Genomic DNA, 21,267 nt, shown 5'->3' with positions numbered 1-21,267 from the left:
CAGTCCAAAAGCTCCTGCCAGCTGTGTGCACCCCTCTCCCCCCACCACACACACCCGGAGTAGCCCTGGGACCTCATCACCTTTCCTGGACCAGGCCCTTGAATGCAGCAGGGTCAGAGGCCATGAGGCTCTGGGCCTCCGCGAAGCCCAGCTGCACAGGGTAGTAACCACCATTGAATGGGTTGTGGCAGGAAGTCTGGTCTGATCCCAGGTCCACCAAGAGCTCCCCTGTTGTGTCCAATTCGTGGACCAGGCGCTCCCTGGGGAAAACAAGGGGCAATCAATGTGGGAGGCATCTGCCCAGGGCAGGGGTAAGCATGCCCTGGGGCCAGAGTTCACAGGCCTGCTGGGAGGAGATTGCCCTCCTCTCTCAAAGGTACATCTGCAGGAAGTCTGCTATGAGCTCAGGCCAGGATCTGGGCCTTGAAAACTGGGAGCAGAGCTTAAGCTGAGTACATTTTAGAAGCTTTGTGTCCGGGGAGCACATGGCCACCATCAGTACCCTGTCTGGAGGGGGGAGGTTCACCCAGGGTCCCCCAGGCTGCCAACTCCCATCCCCCACTCACCAAAGATCCACCACATTGCCATGGTAACCAAGACTGAGCACCTCCTTCCTTTTCCTTGCTTCCCTAGAAGGGCACAAGAGCAGAGCAGATGGCCTATCACACCTGCCCGCAGATGCCCACCACCACCAACACCAAGCTGGCGAGAACACCGAAGAGCCTGGAAGTCACAGAAAGCACTGTGTGTGTCAGCATCCAGCCCGAGGTACAGCGACCTCTGAGGCGTGTCTTCTGAGGACCCGGAACTGTAACAGCAGACTTGAATGCTCCAGACGAGAGAACGGAGATGACAACAGTGACAAGCCTTCTCCAGGGGATTCACAGAATCAGGGCTGTTGCTGTTAGCGCTCTGTTGGGGATCATTCTAGAACTCATGCAAGGTGATCCTAAAATTGCAGGCATCACTAAAGGGGATTCCAGGGGCGCCTGGGTGACTCAGTCTGTTAAGTGTCTGACTCTGGATTTTGGCTCAGGTCATGATCTCAGGAACATGAGACTGAACCCCACAGAGGGGCCCTGCCTCGGGTTCCATGCTCAGTGGGGAGTCTGCTTGAGATTCCTTCCCTCTGCCCATCCCCACCGCGCTTGCATGTGTTCACACTCTCTCTCTGTCTCTAAAATAAATAAATTGTAAAAAAAAAAAAAAAAAAAAAGACCGGTATCTGGGTGGCTCAGTTGACTGAGCGTCTGCCTTCAACTTAGTTTGAGATCTCAGGGTCTTGGGATCGAGCCCCACTTTGGGCTCCGTGCTCAGCGGGGAGTCTACTTCTCCCTCTCCCCTTCCCCATCCCTCATGCTCACTCTCTCTCTGTCTCAAATAAATAAATAAAATCTTTTTTAAAAAAATGACTCCAAACGTTATTGGGAGAAATAAAAGGAGAAAAAAAAAAGGCAGCATATTTAATAGCAGAAAAACACAGAAGATTTAATACATGAAGCCCCACAGGTAGGAGAGGTGTCAGAAAGCAACAGTACGTGGGGAGCTTGGGCGCCCACTCAAAGGTGCAGGTTGACTACACACTGCGCTTGGCAGAGAGATGCCAGTGGAACCAACATGCTCCTCACTCCCAAGTGGAAGAAAACAAAGCGGGAAAAGGCATATGGTCCCAGAGCAGTGAGGAGCACAGAAGCAGTGACCAGTGGAGAAGGAAGACGGGATTGATCCCAGCAGCAGGACCAGCATGGGGACAAGGTCCCCACTCCCAGAGGTTCAATCCACTCCCATCTGTGTCTTCCGCAGCTCAGGGAGTAGAAGTATAACCCCACGGGCTACTTGTGGCACCCTGTTACACGGTTCTAACCTGATTCTTTTGGGGTGTGTGTGTGTGTGTGTGTGTGTGTACGAGTGCAAGCACATGTGTGCAAGTGTGTGAGTATGTTCAGGACGCTCAACAGCATTAACAGGGATAGGAGTCAGATCAGGCCAGACCCATCCATGTCCCACTAGAAGTCTGGAATTTCTCCTATATTCCTATATGCAATGGAAACTCACCTGAGAGTTTTACACAGGGGTACAATGGGGTCAAAGTAGGATTTTTAAAAGATCCTGGTAATGGGAGTATCTCCCAGTTCAGCATGTGCTTGAACATTTTCCTATAAGCCCCTTTTAAAGAGCCCTGAGCAAATCTAATTGCTGCAGGGCTGGAGAACGGCTGGGCGGTGTGTCCTCCCCAAACAGAGCTCAGTTCTGCAAAGTAAATCAGTTGAGAGGATGCTTCAAAAAACCGGCCCCCAGGGGCACCTGGGTAGCATAGTAGCTGAAATGTCCAACTCTCCATTTTGGCTGGGGTCATGATCTCAGTGTCATGAGACCAGCCCTACCAGCTCCATGCTCAGCAGGAAGTCTGCTTGGGATTCACTCTCCTGCCCTAGTGTTCTCTCTCTCAAACAAACAAAACGACCTTGGATGAGCCGTCCCCAGGGCAGTCCTCCCCCATTCCCACTGAAATACCTTAGAAGACATCACACCAGAGGGAAATGTTGCCAAGCCCCTGTCCTCCACCCAGAGAACCAGAGCATGAGTGAGGAGGAAGACCCGCTTACACCCAACCTGTAGTCGTGCTGAGGAACGGTTCCATCTTTCAAAGGCTTATTTTCCTCCAGCAGATTAGATGAGCACCTGCTATATGCCAGGCTCTAGGCTGGGCACTAAGGCCACAGCGAGAAATACAAGGCACAGTCTGCAAAACGGTGGCTCAACCTCAAGAAACTCATTTAGCAGTGAGTGTCTGACCACCAGGTACTGGAATTCCAGGGCTTCCTGCACCCTGGCCCTAGTGAGATATTCTGATGGAGTTAGAAGGGGAGCCTGGCTCGATCAGCAGAGCCTGCAGCTCTTGATCTCAGGGTCGTGATTCAAACCGCACAGTGTGTCCTGTGATGTTAGTACCATCCCACCTCTGTGGGGTCCCTTGGTGAGGCACCACCTGTGGCCGAGTGTAAGGCATTTAACAGACCCATGTAAAGCAGCCCAGCTTCCAGGCCCCTTCTTGGGGTCTCCCCACTTTTCCACACTCATGAGTCAGGCACTGTACCTGAGTCTTTCAATGCAGTGGTCCAAGCTGCTGGTCACTTCCATCAGCCATCCTTGCTCGTGGCGTTTCATGAGGGCGGCTTTATCCACCTGGGACCATGAGATGCAGGGTCCCCAGTTACAGGGCATGTCAGCCTCCACTGGGAAGATCTCATCCCCCATGCAGGTCCCCCAATTTTGTAACACAGCATCAGGGCAGATGCTGTGAGCTGCTTTCCAATGTGTGTTCCCCCTCCTGCTCTCCTTATCAACAGAATCCAGATTTTCAAGAAGACACTATGTTCAGCCCCAGTCTGAACAGCCCTCTGTCCACTGTCTCCAGCCTCCCTTTTAGGTAAAAACTTCCATTTGATACAATACTGATCAATGAAGTATAAGAAGGGGTTTCTCAAATATTATTTTCCTGCTAAAATAGAGTCAGTAATAGGTGGCACTTCCTTTCTCCCTCCTTCCTGTCTTAAATGGAGATGAGATGGCTGGGGCTGGGACAGCCATTTTGTATTCACAAGGGAAACCCAAGACAATCTAGAGATGTTGGCTGGACATCACTGAGCTGCTGGACCAATGCCAGCACTGGTGGCTGTGTGAGAAAAACAAAACCTTATTTGTGGAAGCTGCTATAGTTTGATTTTCTGTTACCTGAAGCCAGGTGGGCTCCTAAGAAGTACAAGAATGTATGACACAGGCTTAGTATCAACTAAATAAATGTAAGTCACAAAGGTGTGTATCACCAAGGCTTCTCTCTCTCTCTCTCTTTTAGGATTCCTTATTTACTCTTTGGGAATCTTATTACAAATACTGAGTGTTCTCTCTGTGGCAAACACGTTTTGAAGATACAGGGGAAAGGAGATGAGGATGAGGGTTGAGGATGAGGCAAGGGGAAGTCAAGGCTTTTTAAAAACGTAGGCTGTTTTCCTTCAGATTCCAGGGGATGAGCTCTTTGTGAGCTAACGTTAGCTGCTGTAACTTATTTTCTGTGTAGGAGCCAAAAGCAGGCCCCCCAAAATGTGCCACTCTGGCATATTGATTATTTTAAGTACAAGTCACTTAAGAGACGCCTGTGCAAGGACACTCAGGCCTTCTTCTGGCCCCCAAAACAGGAAATACATCTCCCATGAGAAGGTACGCCCTACCCCAACCAGGTTTGTCTTAAAGCTCCTCGCCTCCTCTCCCTGGCCCCCTTCCTCTCCTTGGCACTCCCAAAGAAAGCCGTGAGAGCCACTGAGCAAACGCCACCAACACTTCTCCTGAAGTCTGCACCCCCTACCCAACTGTGACCTGTCTGAACTGGAGAGGTCTATGTTCATTTATCCACATTTATTATCCACCGGCCGTGTTCCGGGATTTGGTGGGATAAGGGAAGTGCCCACAGAAGGCCAGTTTCGTGGGAGAGCATCAGCAGACGTTGACTGTGGAAGGTAATGGGCACTTAGCAGGCAGCAGGCATAAACTGCTGTGGGAAACCCCCCCCCCCCCCGGGGAGTTCTGGGTGGCGGAGAGAGAAGAGACAGCTAGGAGTGTGAGTGTGAGTGTGAGTGTCTCTAGACTGAGGGAGGAAGCAGGTGGGCAGAGAGCAGGATTTCTCCTATGTTCCTAGACATACGTCCGCCGCCGGGCTCACCTCTGCTATCACACCGATGCACCCCACGATGACTGCGGCTTTGGCTTGCGCACCACTCATTCCGCCCAGCCCAGAGGTGACAAAAACCTTCCCCGTGAGGTCCTTGACACCCAGGTACCGTCGGCCAGCATTCAACACAGTTAGCTGCCGGGAGAAGAGGCAGGCACTCACTGTCCCCTCCAGCACATCAGCCTCCCACCCCTGCAGCCAGGCATGGCCCTGTTTCTCACCACTGTGCCGTGGACAATTCCCTGGGGTCCGATGTAGCAGTAGCTGCCTGCTGTCATCTGGCCGTACCTGCCCACAGAGAAAGCAAGCCTAGGGGTGAGCCCAGAGCCAGGCACAGCTTCCACATGTGTTACATGGTTTAAAATTCCTTTTTAATTCCCCACAAATGCATTAATATACTTTCCTTTAAAAAAAGGAAACAGAGATAAAGCTATAGTCCCCCCAATTCTGGTCCCCTCTGGCCTCCTGGATCTTTCCTAAACAGATTTTTGTCTTATTCAAAACTGTACTATAATCGGTAAAATCACTTTGGGGACTACGGGGCCATATTGATGGAGGATGAGCGTGACCCAGCACCTCCACTGTGCAGGCTCACGCCCACGTAAAGACAAGCACACCACTGTTCCCAGCAACTGTATTTGCAGTGGCCAACCCCATGAAACAGCTGGAATGCCCATCACAGAGGACAGAGAAGCGACTGCAGCCTATGAACACAATGAAATGCTACATGGCAAAGAAAACGACCCACGTCCTCCTGTGTGTCAAGTGGCTCCGTGAAGAAGCCAGACGTGAAGAAGTACGTTCTGTGGGATTCCATCCTGTGACCTTCAATGACCTTCCACTGGGGAGTCTACCTGCGGGAGGGCTGGCACTGAGCTGCAGGAGGCAGGGGAGGTGTCTTCAGAGAGGGGCTGGCACAGCTCCGGCGTGTATCCGAACTCATCTGGCCACAAACGTCAGGTGTGTGTGCTGTGCCTCAGTGAGGCAGACTGCCCTGAAGGGCACTCAGATCACCGTTTGCTGTGCGGTTACTGTCGTTAGTATGGGTGTTATTTATATAAATGGTCTCACTGAGTAGGTAGCGGTACTGTTTCCGCAGGGGGCACAACAGCAGTGGGGGCCTTCCCACAACTGTCCACACAGATCCTGCCCACTCCTATTCATGGCTCCACAGTATGCAATATCAGAAGCCACAGAATGTTCGACCCTCTGACCTCACTCTGCAAACAACGCACCCCGCAGTGGCAGTGAGATGCCTCCTATCCCTCTCCCTGGGCCCAGGGAAGGAAGCAGGAAGAAGTAGTGCTAGGTCGTCAGGTGCAAACATTTCAAATATGAACAGATACTTCTCAAGTGCCAAAGTGACTGTCACCAGCAATGCATGTGCATGCCTGCGTCCATCACTTGATAATCATCAAACTCTTGAATTTTCTGGCAATGCAACAGGGGGAGGACAGCACTTTTCTGTTACCTGGACCTTCCTCCTCCCTGAGGACCACTGACGAAAGGAGATCCTCCAGGGCTTATGGATGCTTGCTTTACTCCTTCTTCAATTTCAAATCCCTATCTCATTTCTATCGGGTTCCTGTCCCCCAGCAACTCTCTCCAGCCCCTCCTCTCTGCTGAACCAACAGTGGATCCTGATTCTTGCAGATCTGTGTCTGATGCTGCGTCTATCCCATAATTTGGATAAGGTGCCGGACCACGTGGGACCTCTGCATCTTCTTCTCAAAAAGGGGGAGGCATTATCCTTGCCTTGGAAGGTTGTCTATTAAACAACATAAAAAACAGTGCTAAGATGGTAAATACCTTCCCAGGGAGAAGGGTGAAACCATCACACGGCCCACAAGGCTGCATGGGCCCCTAATGTCTGCCAGAAGGAGGGCTCCCTAGTGGGCTCACAAACATCAAGCAGAGTGCTCAGGGGGACTCCCTTTGCACTACGTGGAAAACGGTGTCCCTTCTATCTTTCATGAAATCTCACGAGAATCTTTGAGGCAGGAGCTATTAAATTCCCTCTTTAGAGACAGGATCCAAGTTCCAAGGTTACACAGAGATATGCACCAGAGCTGGAAAATTATTTTTAAATCCTTCTGATTTGGTCCTTTGTGCTCAAGTTATCCACTGCATGTTGCTCCCAAAATAGCTCTTGGAGGTAAGACTGTCCACTGTTCCAAATCCACTGCACTTGGAACTTTGACCCCAGCTGCTGAGATGGCCAGTCCTCCTGGCCACCCCCAGCCTTGCTGGATGGACCTCGACCTACCCACAATCTGAGACTGCCTGTTTTTCCTCCCTGGGACTCGTTGCTATCTGTAGCTTTGTGTTTGTCTGACTGGTAGCGAGGAGGCTTTGCTTTTGTTAGAGGCTCTCAGATCCCGGATATGAGTAAACCTCTTCCCACCCCTGTGGGCATTTTGCATCCATTTAGTCAGTTGCCCATGGCACCTGGGTCAACCCTCAGGTGTGGCAGACGGGTCTGACTCTGCAGTTCCACTCTCTTGAAACTTCTGTCCTCAACCTACAAACCAGAAGCACACCCACTTGTCCAACATCACACTGAGGAGGCACTGGACCCAAGAGGCAGACCGTGGATGGGACCTCTGACCCCGCAGCTGCTTCCACAGGCACAGAAGGGGCTGTCGGGCCTCAGAGGAAATAATAGTAACAGTAACTACTTATGACCAACCAGAAAAAGAATTGAGTTTCTGAGCCTCAGTTTCTTCCTCCACAAAATGCGCTGAGAAGGGCACCTAGTGCTGAGGCTTGGGTGGAGGACCGAATGTGAAGATATCTACAAATCTTGGTGACTATTACGATGATTATATTATAGAGTATTAGCCCGAGGCCTGGGTAATTGGTTCTCAATACGACAGACCTGATCACGCTTGGTCACTGGTGAGACCCCTCAATCCCCGAACTCAGGACTGACTCCTGAACTCAGGAAATGCCTAGAGGCCCCTGCCTATCAATTTCCTCTTCTAGAAACAAAGGAAGGAACTGCTGGAATGGGAGAAGAAACATTTGAGAACAACCCCCTGTGCCTGACAGTTACCTCAGCCTCATTAGAACATTAAAATCCCGCTCTGAACATTCATCCCAAGCCGTACTAAAAGGGACCTGCTTGCCCCCACTGGGAGAGTGCCTTTGGACGTTATTCCCTGTGATGTTCTCATTTGTATGAATAAAGTGGCCTTGTGAGGCAACACTGCTTGGTGTGGTCTCTGTCCGTAGCTCACGGAGGAGGGGAACCACTTTTTTGGTCCCGGTAATGGCTTCACATGGTTAGTCTAGAGCAACACTTCCAGATATCCACAAAAATATGCAGATGAGGACATTCACTGTAGCATTCTTTATAACCCCAAAGAACTGGAAACAACCCAAATCAGGGGGAAAGGGGGCCAAATAAATCATGCTACAGTTGAACAATGCAGGTAAAATAAGGATCACTTAGACTCACAGTCCCTGAAAGAAAACAATATTGTCAAAGGTAGAAGGGCTAGTGCAGAGGGCCTGTAATGGTCTACCTACAACTGTAACCACCTGTGTAAGAAGTGTTTGGAAAGACACAGACTTGAATCCCTTGAAATGGGGAATATAGGATGGGAGAGGGATTTCCCTTCCACTGTAGCTCTTTTTATAATGTTTGAAGGGGAAAGTCTGCAATTCAGAGCCTGCATTAATTTTATGACAAATGAAATGGTTGTACTTTGTATCTTGGGGTTAGGGTTGCAATGTGCACACCTTTGTCAGTCTTATCAAATGGTGCACTAGGTTGTGTGCATTTCATGTAAATTTCACTTTAAAAGAAAAAAAAATTGTAAACAAATATTGAATTCCAGGCCATCATATCAGCAGCTTACTTTCAGATGCATCAAAAACCAAGCTGGCCAGATGGATGGATAGAAGGACGATGGATAGAGAGACAGGGGATACAGACTTCAGTAGTGTGTTAAACACAGAATCTCAGTGTTCAATGTTAATTCTTTCAATGTTTTGTCTATTTGAAATTGTTCATAACATAACAACAGGATCCAAATTGTTCCCTTGCTCACAAATGTATGAAAATTGTAGTATGCATATCCACAAACACTCCTAGGCAATATGTCAACATGAAATCGTGCTTTGGTACTGCCATTGTGACTGTTTTTCAAATTGTTTTTAATATTGCTATATAGTTTTATAATAAAGCATGGCTGAAAAAAAATAAAGCATGGCTGAGGTGGAAACACCTTAAGAGAAACTGAAACAGTGAGATGGGGCTTACATTGTGACTCCCATGGCAAAGAGCTTCTCATACTCTGTCCTGGAGGAGTAGTTGGGAATGACCTGGAAAAGGGATGGGAGCCAAGGGCTGGGGGACGCACAGAGGAAACAATGGGGAGGCAGATGTTGGGGGCACCCGGTTCTCCCCCTGCCCCAAGGCATGACCATGCCCAGCTGCCCCAGGACCCACCATCCCATTAGTGATGACCAGCCTGGGGGCCCAGGGGGTGCTGGGGAAGAGGCCCAGTGGGTGTCCACTATACATGACCAGGGTCTGCTCCTCCGTCATCTGCGACAAGTAGGACATCGTCAGCCAGAACTGCAGGGGAGAAGAAAGCATGGAGGGATGTGTAAGGTGAGGGGCACACCGCCTCCCAAGTTACCACCCAGGCCCAGAGAGCTCACACAGCCCCAGGAGTCCTGCCACTGCCCCATCCCCCAGGCCTTCATTACTCTCCAATGGTTCCGGGTGCCTCCAGTAATGCCTGGAACCTTCAGTACGCTGAGAATCTCCAGTGTTGGCATCTCAGGCATCAGAGAGGCAGAGACCTGAGTCCAGAGTCCTGAGCCCTGGGTTGTAAGCTCCTACCAGGCCAGAAGACACGGTGGGGGGAAAACCATACAGTCCAGCGTACCTGAGCCCAGTTGCTGAACACCTGCCCATTTCCTCCATAGGTCACGAGCTCCTGCGGAAACTGGAGAAGACATGGTGTCATCTGAGATGGGGGGCTGGGAGGGCCCCCACCTCTACACTGTGCTCAACAGGGCAAGGTGGCTGATGGCCCTTGAAGAAGGAGTGTTAAGGACAGGGGGAGAAGGCAGAAAGGGCAAGGCCCAAGGACAGCAACCTCTGCGGGAACGTTGGCCCACCTGTGACTGGATACGATCTCAATGTGAGGAGAGGGTCAGACCTGGATCTGGGATCCCTCTGGGAACTCAGCCCAGGGTCAATGTCAAGGGTCCATCTGTGACCAGGTTCTGAGGCCAGGGCCAGGATTGAGGAAGCTCTTGCCTCAAGTGGAATATTTAAATTCTAGGGCCATCTTGCCCTCAAGTTTAATACCTGGACACTCACCCCTGCAAAGGCTATCCTTTCTCAAATATGGGTGTCTGAGGTACAGACTGGCCCCCAAGGATGTCTGTGCCAGACACACGTGACCAGACTTGGCCACCCATGTGTGGCTATCGCACACTTGAACCGTAGCTCATCTGACATGCTCTGAATGTAAAATACACCCAACTTCAAAGACTTAGTAGGAAAAAAGGTTGTAAAACATTTCAATAATGTGTATGCTACAGGTTAAAATGATAGTATTTCTAATACATTGGGATAAACAAAATACAATAGTAAATTTTTTTTTTACTTTTTTTTTACTTTTTCATGTGGCTTTTAGAGAATTTAAAATGACACGTGGGTCTATTATGCCCATACTGATGCCCTGGTGTTGGTGCTGCATGGCGGTTACAGAAGTTACAGGCCCTGGGAGAAGCTGGGAGCAGGTTCTGTGGTCTCCTCTGCATTGTCTTTACAACCTCCTATGAATCTATCCTTATTCCTTTTTTTTTCTTTGCTATTTTTTTAAATCATTTTTTTAATTTATTTTCAACATAACAGTATTCATTGTTTTTGTACCTCTATCCTTATTTCTAAATAAAAAGCTTAAAAGCGTTATATATATGTCTTGAGTTCCATTTCTGTCGGGCGGTGCTCCTCCCAACAGAAATGGAACTTTTCCCCCTGTTGTTACCCTCAGTTGTTACCTGGGCCACAGCAGGGTCCAGGTTGTTCATGACCATGTGCATGATGGCCGCCGCAGCTCTCGTCCGACAGGGGTACTGCTCGATGGGGTAGGCCCTGCAAGGGGAGTCCAGCCACCAGGTGTGATGATGGGAGGGCCCGGGCTGCCTGCCTGCTAAAGCTCAGGCCCACACAGGCCACAGCCCAGCACCTGGCCACGCAGGTGTGGACAGCAAGACGGCATCCTGCAGAAGTCGCCCGGGACTTGCCCGCAGAAGGCTGTTCCAAACTACCCAGGCCAGCCCACTCTGGTGCTCACTTTATGCTTTGCACACCTGCCCTTCCAAGCACAGGAAGTTAGGCCCCTGCCCACCTGGACCTCCCTTCCTCCCCACTTAGCAAGGTCCAAGTGGCAGAAAATGGACTTCGAGCAAAGCTGGTGTCTGCTTTCCAGAAGCCTCTAATCCAGGTGGACTTTATGCATCCCAGCTTTCCTTCATGCCACCAGTGTTCCTGGGCATCAATTCCAGAGCGGATGCCAGGCTGACAGGCCCTGACAGGAATGAGGGGACGTGGTTCCTACTTTATGGGCATTCCCTGGGGTGGTTCCAGACAGATCTGGCATATCCAAGAACAATGGCACTCAGAATGTGAGCTCTGAGTGGGGGCAGCATTGTCTGGGAACCGTGGGAATGGCAGCTCCTCCTGCCCCCACCCCCCAGAACTGCCAAATTCCACAATGTGGGGTGAAGCCCAGCCACCCACATTTTCTTACAAGGCCTCCAGTGCCATGCACCGCTCAGCCTGAGACCGCTGGAGGGAACCGAAGCTATTTGAAGACACTGACAGAGGTGCCCCTCTAAAGCTCTCCTCATCTCAAGGCAGGACAAGACATGAGGTTTAGAGAAGGGATTTCGTATACAACCGGGCTCCAGAATTGCTCAGGATTGACTCCCCTGGATGGCAGGCCAGAGACACCTGTCTGAAAAGGATTCCCTCACCTTTTGGCCAGGTTCAAGGCTACAGACCCTGCACAGACGACAACACAGCCACCACCCCCTCTCTGTGGGAGGGCTGTTGACTCAACCTACCATGACTATGGGCCTCCTAGTGTGGACAGCCTGGATCCCCCCAACCTGCTAACCTCCAGCACAGTCCCTCCCTCACACTTCCTGCTCTGGGTCCCCTTGGAAGCTGTACCCGTCCCCAGCACTGACCTCATTTTCATGGTAGGGCAGAACCGGTACATGTAAATATGCCCATACAGTCGCAGCTCCTGGGCAAACTCAGGGGCCAGTAGCTCCTGGACATCCGGGGGGAAGTAGCGCAGGGCATTCCTCAGCGCGAGCTGGGGGAAGAAAAAGAGGAGAGGCAGCAGGGGGCAGGGGAGCTCCGGGCCAAGCGCTGTGAGGCCATCCTCCTTCCCTACTTCGATTTGCCTCTGTTCCACTGAGAAACCTGTGGCCCCACCCAGAGACGACCTAGTTCTCACTCCAAGCCCATCTACAATGTCACCTCCTACAAGAAGCCTTCTCTGATTGCCATACCCTCTTCACGTAGACAGACCTCTAGTCCCTCCCTTTGTTCATCCCAGTCAAGGAGCAGAGAGGGGCCTGCCCTGAGGCTTGCAGTGGGAGATGGGGACTCAGGGGTGGGGAAAGCAGATCTGCTAGGAGCCCACAGGCACTTTGTGCATTTGTAGGGAAGAAACACTCCACCAGCGGCCAGCTTGGCAACCAGCCTCAGATGACGCACAACTGCATAGAGACTGCTCTGGAAAAGAGATCGCCCCAGATGCCAGCAGGCCTGGGGCAGAGCCTGGAGCCAGAGACAGCAGGCCAAGAGAAAGAAGAAACCTTCCCAGGGTTTCTCATCCACCCCAAATCCCAAGCCGTCTTGTCACTCCTCCAGACATCCCTCATGATCCTGGTCTGGCCGCAGGGCCTTGGTACTTAGACTTCCCTCTGCCTAAACCCTATCTGCCACCCTAACTTCTCTTGGAGGGTCTCTTCCTTCACTCGGGCCTCAGTCCAGGTGCCCCCTCCTCAGTGGCCTGCCCTGACCTCCCCCTCTTGACTCCCAGCCACTCCACCTGCCTCTGTCTCCATCCCAAGCTTTTCACTGTTGGATGTTCTAGGGCTTGCTTGTTTTATTGCTTAAAATCTGTCTCACTAAGCTCAAGGAGGACCAGAGTCCTGGCAGACCCCTTCGTAGCACTCCTCCTTCCAACACCTGGACTAGCGCCTGGAGGCAGGCAAAGTGGGAGACGGGACCATGGTGACAGCCTGGTGTCTGAGTGGACGTTGAGGCCATTTCTTCAACCAGCTGAATCTGGGGCACAAACTGCATTGGGGGTGGGAGAGGAGGAGCTAGGTATGCTGAATTTATTCCCTCATTCACGCAGTGCAGATCTGCTGAGGGAAGAGATAGCGTGATACTTGAGGAAGATAGGTGGGCTTTGGACACTGGGAGGCAGGAGGTGACGAGAGAAGATGCTAGGGCCCAGGACTGGGTACACAGCATTTGGCCTGGTGGGACAGAAGTGCCACCAGGGAGATGATGCTGGACACCCAGCTGGGAGCACAGGTGCCTGGGGCAGAGGGCTAGGGGCAGGACCACCTATCCGATGCACCCAGAGGTCGAAGGCTGCATGGGTAAGACACACCCAGGCCTGAACAGTGGCTAGGAATATGCTGCGGCAGGCGGGCCTCTAACTTCAGCAGACGTTGGAATCACCCTAGCGGTCTGGTGCAGCCTCTGACCTATGTCCCTGACCAGTTCCCAGGTGCTGCTGCCGCTGGCCCAGGGACCCCATTTTGGGAACCACTACAGGACAGCAATGGGGATGAACCTTCCACAGTGACAGTAGCCAGGTGGCTTCTCCCAACCTGCTGTTGAGTGAAAGAAGCCCACACTTAAGGGACATGCTGCATAACTCTGTTGACAGGCCATTCAAGAGCAGGTGTGACCACGCCACACATTAGAAGTCAGGACAGCGGTCCTCCTTCAAAGCCCGGGTCTGTCCCCTCTCCCTGTGTGCCTGTGACATTCGTGTCTGTGCACACGTGGTTTCGGCTGCTTTCTGTGCGGGCTACACCTCAACACAAAGATGGTTGTTGTTTTCTAGCTGGCGTAGAGCTTTTCTCATAAGAGCATGCCAAGCGAAACTGAGCATTTAAAGAAAAGTTTCTAAAGCAATACCTAACACACACACACACACACACACACACACACACACACAATCTACACAAGACTTGACCTCACTACACAGCCCCTGATAGAGTTATCTAATACACATGCAGTAAGTATTTCTTCAGTGAAAAAGCGTACAAAGCAGCAGCTCTGTTTGCTGGCCTGGATTCAATATTCCAAGCCTCTGACTGGGAGCAGCTTTCAGTATCAAGATGAGAAAATGATACTCAGACATGTTGTGTCTGCCCAAGATCCCACCACTGGCCTGAGGACCCTGGAAATAAAAGTCTTAAAAAAAAACAAACAATGTCAGAGGTGGATTATCATTGATGAAATTATAGCCCACTAATTATATAATGCATGTTCTAAATGGGTTCTTTTTTTTTAAGATTTTATTTATTTATTTGACAGAGAGACAGTGACAGATGGAACACAAGCAGGGGGAGAGGGAGAAGCAGACCCCCTGCTGAGGAGGGAGCCCGATGTGGGGCTTGTTCTGAGGACTTGAGGATCATGACCTGAGCCGAAGGCTGACACTGAACGACTGTGCCACCCAGGCACCTCTCTAAGTGGGTTCTTACTGATGAAATCAAACGTATTTAAGGCACATAAATTGGCAAGAATATTCTAGACAACTCCCGCTCCCACCTGGTCTTAATAGGCTTAAAACTCTAACACAACAGTGGCCTGTTCCCTTAGGGAAAGAGGATGAATTCATAAAATGCTCTGGGTTCAGCCATCAGGTTGGAGAATTCAGGATGCCTGATGGTGTGGTGGGCAGGATAATGGCCCCCAATGATGTCTGCATTCCACTCCCTGAAGCCCATGAATATGTTAAATTATGAAGCAAAAGAGGTGTGATTTTTGCAGATGTGATTAAGGACTTGAGGATGGGAGACTGTCCTGCGTTACCCAGATCAGCCCTAGATATTCACCAGGGTCCTCGAAAGAGGGAAGCAGGAGGGTCCGAGTCAGAGAGAGAGATTTGAATTTGGCTAGGCAGCTGGCTCTGAAGATGGAAGACAGGACAGGACAACCAAAACCTGTAGACAGCCTCTAGAAGCTACAAGAGGCAAGGAAAGAAATCGGCCCCCACCCCCTGAGAGACTGCAGAAGAAATGCAGCCCTGCTGCTTATTTTTAACTTAATATTTTACAATACATTTTACTATATATATATATTACTGAAAATATGTTATGAACTTTTGAGACATGTGAACATAAACCAGGACAATCTCATATGTAATATTTGCACCCCCAAAAATGGGAATCGCCAAACTCAATCAGAGCAAAAGAACAAGCATGATTTCAGTATCCTTGCATACGCATCGGTGTTGCTTGCTGTGGCCTAAGGGAACCCATTTCAGATTTCTGACACTCGTAATTGTAAGAGAATACATTTGTGCTGTTTTAAAGTCACTCCTTTCATGGAGATTTACTCCAGCAGCCCTAGGAAAGTAATAGACAGTGACAGAATCCTGACTTGGGAACAGTGTTACTTCTGCCAGAAGCAAATCTTTCCTGCGTGGTGGCGGATCACCTAAAAGGATACCAGTGTGTGACTTTGTTTAGCTCACAGAAGAGAGTGTGTGGCGTGGCCCTGTTTGAGTCACCCCAGCCCCCACACCCACTCTTGCTCAGGCTTCATTAGGCGCGCTCTGGCCCGAACTGGAGCTGGCCTCCTGGGTCTAAACTGTGGCTCAGGTGCTTGTAGCTGGGAACGGGGCAGCCTCTGCAGAGGCTGAGGCTACAGGGCTCCGGCTCTTCTGATCTCAGTGTATCCCAGAGCGGGGGGCTATGTGGCACATGCACGCTTCACCTCCCTTCTCCTCTTCTGGAAAATGAGCACAGGAACAGCACACAGGTCATAGGGCCATCTTGGCGACTAACTGAAGAGGGTCTGGCACATATATGTATCGTGGGAATGCCAGCCATCAAAATAATCACCTCCCACACTCATGGCCCTCCATGCTGCCGACTCCTTCTTCTAGTTGGGTCTCCTGCCCACCCTGCCCTTCTAGGGAATCTGGAGAAACCCTTATACTCTTCATAGAGAGTACTGTGAAGCAGCAGGTCATGCCCCTACTCAGAAACCCTCAGGGGCTCCCCATTCCTCATCTGACACAGTCAACACTGCTCTTGGCTTTCAGAGGCCTCAGTAATTTGGCTGGGCCTGACTCTCCAAGCTCCACAGCCAGCTTGGAACTCCACGGGGCCTCCTTCACCCCCACAATACTTTGGACAGACCCATCTCTGCATTTTTCACTCACTGCCCCCCTCTGTCTCCAAATGGCCTTCCTTCTTGGATTTCCCAGTCTAAGAACCCTGCCCACGTTGCCAAGACCACCTCCTCCAAGAGGCCCTCCTAGGTTTCTCCTGCCCACTAAACTCTTGTAGGATTTGGTTGGGGCGCTTAGCATAGACCCTTGCCTGTTCATTCAACAAACAGGTACTGGTGTCACCGAAGCCCCAGGAATGAACATTCTTAAGAATGTTAAGAACATTCTTTTTTTTTTTTTTTTTTTTTAATTATAGAAACATTTTATTGAATTGATTTTTTAAGCTTTCACTGGACAACGTATTAGTTTTTGGAAGCAAACCAGAGGTACATTTTTCTTGCTGCTTTTTTTTTTTTATAATTTTATTTTTTATAAACATATATATATATATTTTTTTTTCCCCCAGGGGTACAGGTCTGTGAATCTCCACGTGTTAAGAACATTCTTAAGAATGAACTTCTTAAGAGCCCCGATCTTAAGAAGCTCGAGATAGTGTGTTATTAGTGATGGGGACATGGACGCAGGTGAGAGGTCTTCGGGTCTTGGTATCTGATGCCCAGAACAGCCCCTGCGGGTGGGGCAGGATTTGGAGAAAATGTCACTAAGAGTAATTGGGTATGGCACCAGGGGTTGCTAAAGACATTTCTAGAACTGCTGCTCCTGTTCTATGATGAAAATTTCCCTCTGCACCACAGAAGCTGTCTTGTGTTTGTGCTGAGAATACACTGACTAAAATTACAGCCAGACCATACTCTATATTTAAACAGAGAAATCTCCTTAAAGAAGAACAAAGAGGGAAGGGCACCCTAGTAACGAAATACTGTGCACCAGTTACAAGAACAGGACAACTCTAAACTCACCAATAACGAACACCTAAAAAAACGGATGTATATAGGATGCGTCTATATTCTTAAGAAGGACACACACACACATTTTGTATGTACATGGAATGCGTGCGGAATGGTATGCCCCAAAATGGCCATGGTGACTCAGGTGGAGAATGGGGAACTTTCACAATTATAATACTTGACTTCCTTGTCTTATAAAATTACCTAGAAAGTCTACGCCAAAAATCAAAGAGACATGTTTAAATTTTAAAAAGAATTGAAAACAAGCTGAGGGAAAGCATAAAATGAGCTGCTGATGAAGTCACTGTGTTTGGGACTGCCTAGGAGAAGCTTCTCATGTTTCTCATACGTGTTCTCACACAGGAAGCTTCTGGGACTGATTTGAGGGGTTTCCCCGCATGACCAATTCTCCCCACCAGCTGGGGGGCCTACGATTCAGTCCTGACACCATCTACCCTCAGAGCTATCACACTGAGTCCCAAAGACTGCCCCTCCCACTTCAGATGCCTGGTCACACATCCTAGGCTTGCACCTTCCCACCAACCAGCTACATAGCGGGCCTCCCACAACCTCCTTCCTTGGGCTCCTAATCTGCTAGAGCAGCTCCCAGAACTCAGAGAAACATGTCTACTGGCTTATTATATAACAAAACTTACCAGAAAGGATACTGATGAACAACCAGGCGAAGAGGTACACAAGGCAAGGTCTGGGGAAGGAGCGTGGGACCTCCATGCCCTTTTGGGGCGCCACACCTGCCCCAGCACTTCGGGGCTCACAACGTGGAGGCGGGGCGGTGGGAGGACTTGGGGGCGCTGGGGCGGGGTGGGGGCGAGGCTGGGCGGAGCGAAGCAGGAGATGGGTGGGGGCGAGGTGCTGGGGGTGAGGGGTATTGCTGGGGGCGGGGCTCTGGGGCGGGGCTGGGAGGAGCGTGTTCAGCGTGTTCAGCAGCCCAGCTCTCTGAACACTGTGGTTAAGGGATTTTTATGCAGGCTTCATTCAGCACATAGCATGATGGATTATTAACTCCATTTCCTGCCCCCTTCCCCATCCAGAGGATGGGGGGGGTACAGCCCAAGGTTCCAAGTTTCTAATCATGGAATGGCCATTTGGGTGACGGTTCCCCATCCAGGAACCCACCCACAGTGGCTTCCTTAGAACAAAAGAGGCTCCTATCACCCAGGAAATTCCAAAGAATTTAGGAGCTTTGTGTCAGGAGCTGGGGTCAAAGACCAAGTACTAGCAGGAAGGGGGGCAGGACTGAGGTCAACATACATCTTTCTTACTGTGTAACAGGCCCACGCTGAAGGCTGGCTGACCCTGACATCCCAGGGAAGGTTAAAGGGCTGCAACAGCACAAACTCCCAGACCTGCCAGTAGCCCCTACTCCAGGGGTTTTGTTTCTGTCCTTCAAGCAAATGGCGACATCCCAGGGCAAAGCGGAGGTGACCCAGCCCCTCAGCTCCTGAGTGCCCTCCTCGCAGCACAAGAGGCCATCACACAACCTGAAAAATATCACCTGAGATGGGCAGGTGGCAGAGCCATTCGGGCCCTCAAGGTCAAAAGTCTAGGCCTTGGGGCCCAGCGGGGAGGTGACCAAAGGGGAGGAAGCTTTAATGACTATCTCCACGTAGTTGAGCTGGGCCAGATGAGCACCGCCCCGCCCCCAGCAACACCCCTCAGCCCCAGCACTCCGCCCCACCCTACCCCTGCCTCCGCTCCTCCCAGCCCCGCCCCAGAGCCCCGCCCCCAGCAATACCCCTCACCCCCAGCACCTCGCCCCCACCCATCTCCTGCTTCGCTCCGCCCAGCCTCGCCCCCACCCCGCCCCAGCGCCCCCAAGTCCTCCCACCGCCCCGCCTCCACGTTGTGAGCCCCGAAGGGCGGAAAGTTTGGGGGGCAGCCGCTGAAGCGCCGCAGTCTTTCTGTGGGGTGGGGTTGTGTGACTCCTTTTTTAATGTTCGTGCTTACCTATATTTTCTAGTAATGCTGAGCAAAGAAAAAGGAGAATACTGTTGGTGTAACCCAGCCACCTACTTCATTTCTCGCGCCTCCCTACCGCGTGGTGTATTTGTCCCCCAGCTTACGAGGGAGACAGGTGTACTCCCAGATGGTCAGACCTGCTGGGGGTGCTGGCCGGAGCGCCCCCAGTCCCGGGCCGTCTCCGTCCAGGCCAGGCTCTCGGGGCTGTAGGCGACGGTGGAGACCCCTGGCCTCCGCCCTGTTCTCACCAGCACTATCGCACCCCCAATGGGGTTCTAGCCTTGCGGCAGCAAACTCACTACAAAATTTAGGGGCAGGAACACAGGCGGAAATGAGAGCTGACTTCTAGACCCCCAAAGCCATATGCGTGTCTGGAGCAGGAGGGTACACCCGCTGCTGTGCTTTTGGGGTACTTTGCCCCAGCTTCACTGCTCTGACTGGAGGCAGCCACAGTGTCCCACCCTGCTCCCTGGCTGGATGACCTTGAGCCACGGGATCCCCATTGGTCACGGGTAGTTGGGGAGAAAATGAGGAAGGGGGTGGGTGGAGTGGCCGTCGACCTCCCCTCAGGACGCTCTGGCCAGCAGGGATGGGAGGTTGAGTTGAGAAGCTGCAGCTCCCGCAGAGACGGCAGAAATAGGAAGTGTCCATCCGGACCATCCATACGGCACCAGAGGGCAAAAGGCCTGGCGGGAATGGGGCCAGGGAATTCTTACCTGCTCCTCCGCGGGGCTGAGGCCGGGGGTCCTGACCGGTGCGTGGGGCACCCCAGCCCAGCGGCCCCGGTTCTCCGGGAGGGGCCGCAGCGGCAGGCCGGAGCATAGTACCTGGAGGCTGGACATGTCTGGCTGAGGCTGAGACGGAGGCCGGCTCTGTGGGGAAATCAGGCAGAGACCGCACAGTCACGGTCCAGCGGGCGGGGACCTTCCGCTCCATAGCCACCTCCTCCAGCGCCTCATTGGGCCCAGGTCCTGTAGAAGGAGCCATGATTAGGTCATTGGGTCGTTGGCCCCTAGCCTGGCTGCCTGTAGTATTGACCTGAGGCAGGGGCAGTGTTCTGGGGAGAGGCAGGCTTCATGCCAGGGAGACAGCTGCACAGGGGTCTGTTTGTCCTGTTAGTGGGGTGTTGGCCTCAAGGGGCTGTTTTCTAGGACCCAGCTTTGGAGAGCTGGTGGGCTCTAATGTGGGGGTTTGCTTTGGCAGTCTTACCCATGCAGGTGATGCTGGGTTGGTATCTCGATGATGGGGAGGCATGTAATACTGAAGCTGCACAGAACGCATAGTTTGTGCAGAAGGCGGGCAGTGCCCCACCCCCAGCAGCAGGTGTACTCTTCTCGACTCCCAGTGAGGTACACGCTGCTTCATCCCCTGCCCAAAGATCTCTGTGAAGGGCCCGACTGGAGATGGCTCTCATCCTTGATTTCATTAACAACCTTGCAGGAAAGTGCTCCTAATCAGTCGTGTGCTGCAGACGGGGAAACTGAGGCCCGGGTCCCACTCGCACAGCCAGGAAGCGACCACACTCTAGAATCCTGGCGGTCCGCGGAAAGCAACACATTTGGGTGTTAATCTAGCTCAGCTCCTGACCGGCCCTGTGGCCTTGGGCCTTGTCCCTGTCTACACAAGTGGGTGGTAACTTACCACTCAGGCTGTGGGAGGCACAAACGAGTTGTGTAAGCACTAAGGGCAGTACCTACTCAAGGCAAGGGGAGAAGAACAACAAACATCTTCCAGTACTAAATGCACGCTTTGGAGCACGTCACGTGATCCAGTTCACTCTGTCCCCTCGTCAGCCCCATGGAGTTCACTGTCCCATTCTATGGATGTGGAAGCTGAGGTGGAGAGGGGTGGCAGGAACTAAGACCACAAAGCTGGATCTGAACCTTCAGAACCCAGAGCTCGGGCTCTATGCACCCTCCCAGCCACTCTTGAGGTCCCCCTGGCGGACCTCATCTGGCAGATACGCCAGAAATCAGCTTTTTTAAGATCTCCTCATTTTGAAATGTTTGCAGTCCGTTAGAAAATGGTTTTAAACATGGGTGGATTTTATCAGCATCAATGTCCTGGTTATGATACAGCTCTGCAGTTTTGCAGGATGTTACCCATGGGCGAATGGGGCACAAGGGATTGTTTCTTACAACATGAATCAACAAGAATTGCAAAATAAATAACTTCATTTTTAAAAACATCGTACAAGCTAGGCAAAAGGATGGGGTCACGGGTGTTACATAGGCCAGAC

At 51.5% G+C, this 21,267-nt stretch overlaps 1 protein-coding gene across 1 annotated transcript in view; it reads right to left on the bottom strand.

Moving 5' to 3' along the window:
* The window catches only part of UROC1 (urocanate hydratase 1), a 40,282-nt gene extending 20,335 nt beyond the window's left edge, over nt 1-19,947 (bottom strand). The window contains exons 1-11 of the mRNA XM_032842831.1: nt 19,745-19,947; nt 11,948-12,078; nt 10,754-10,847; nt 9,628-9,687; nt 9,183-9,311; nt 8,994-9,055; nt 4,948-5,014; nt 4,718-4,861; nt 3,098-3,186; nt 567-629; nt 81-260 (exon numbers count right to left, since the gene is read on the bottom strand). Coding sequence (XP_032698722.1) covers nt 81-260; nt 567-629; nt 3,098-3,186; nt 4,718-4,861; nt 4,948-5,014; nt 8,994-9,055; nt 9,183-9,311; nt 9,628-9,687; nt 10,754-10,847; nt 11,948-12,078; nt 19,745-19,870 — 1,145 coding nt within the window. The 5' untranslated portion in view covers nt 19,871-19,947. The remainder of the gene's footprint in view (nt 1-80; nt 261-566; nt 630-3,097; nt 3,187-4,717; nt 4,862-4,947; nt 5,015-8,993; nt 9,056-9,182; nt 9,312-9,627; nt 9,688-10,753; nt 10,848-11,947; nt 12,079-19,744) is intronic.
* Between the last annotated feature and the right edge of the window lie 1,320 nt (nt 19,948-21,267).

Source organism: Lontra canadensis, unplaced genomic scaffold (assembly GCF_010015895.1).
Source record: "Lontra canadensis isolate GAN:19392208 unplaced genomic scaffold, GSC_riverotter_1.0 scaffold133, whole genome shotgun sequence".
Lineage (NCBI taxonomy): Eukaryota > Metazoa > Chordata > Mammalia > Carnivora > Mustelidae > Lontra > Lontra canadensis.
This window is presented reverse-complemented; position numbering and strand designations above follow the sequence as displayed.